General features: G+C 35.4%; 1 protein-coding gene across 1 annotated transcript; it reads right to left on the bottom strand.

Annotated features, from left to right (window-relative positions):
• On the bottom strand, positions 1–661 carry LOC116350237 (flexible cuticle protein 12-like). Its single transcript, XM_031781977.1, has 2 exons — positions 555–661; positions 1–347 (listed from the first exon to the last, which is right to left on the bottom strand). Exons 1-2 carry the CDS (start codon positions 561–563, stop codon positions 27–29), a joined length of 330 nt encoding a protein of 109 aa, XP_031637837.1. The 5' UTR covers positions 564–661; the 3' UTR covers positions 1–26.
• Between the last annotated feature and the right edge of the window lie 313 nt (positions 662–974).

Genomic DNA, 974 nt, shown 5'->3' on the forward strand with positions numbered 1-974 from the left:
AAGTGTTGCTTCTCAAATTGCAGAATTTATTTGGAAGAAGCTGGAGCAACTGGCAAGTGATCGGCGACGGGTTGGTAACCATTTTCATCAGCAACGAATTTCAAGGTGAATGTTTGACCATCTGGAGAAATCCATGAGTATAAACCTTGTGTGACGATAGCTTGTTCTGTTCCAATGGTCTTCAATTGACCTTGTTCTTCGGCTTTGATTCCGTTTGATGTTTCGTATGCATATTGAAATGAGTCTATTCCAACAGTGGCATCATTTCGGAGAGTTTCGGCGCTAGCATCACCTCCTGGAAGAATAGCGGCTGAGCCAACGGCGATAAGGGCGAACATAACAATGGCCTAAATTGAAAACAAAAACCACATAACGATCAATAAAACAATACAAACAAATAGATTGCGTCGTTTCGCGTTGGAGTCGAAAATCGTGCCACACAATGACTAGCTTCGTTCTGAGCTCAAACAACAACAAATTGACACTTTCGATTTTTTAATCAAAATATTCCGACTGGAATTTTTTGAATTCACTTAAAAAAAATTGATACTCACGAATTTCATGTTGAATGATTTGATTTTGATCACTAGAGCACAAAATGTTTTCTATGCCAATCCAATTTTGCACATCTTATTTATACCGAAAAATGTGCAACCTCTGGCATTAACTCTTTGTATTTTTGCACAGGTTATGCAAAACAACACAATGGAATTTTAAAAAATGGACAAAAAATGACTATAATGCTTAAAAAATGTGATGCGTCCGAAATCATTTAATGCGGCTATTAAAATGCAAATAGACACTTTTTTGCACTCTGCAACCAGACTCTCGTTCCAACAAAAGGACAAATACATTTAGTTTTTTCGTATTGGATAATCTATAGTTTCCTAAATGTTAATGGATACATGTCAAACAATTATATTTCAATCTATTTGGTATTCTATAAAAAAACTTCTGATAATAATCAATAGGTG

This window comes from Contarinia nasturtii, unplaced genomic scaffold (genome assembly GCF_009176525.2).
Source record: "Contarinia nasturtii isolate CC-2019 unplaced genomic scaffold, AAFC_CNas_1.1 Cnas_scaffold_3917, whole genome shotgun sequence".
NCBI classification, from domain to species: Eukaryota; Metazoa; Arthropoda; class Insecta; order Diptera; family Cecidomyiidae; genus Contarinia; species Contarinia nasturtii.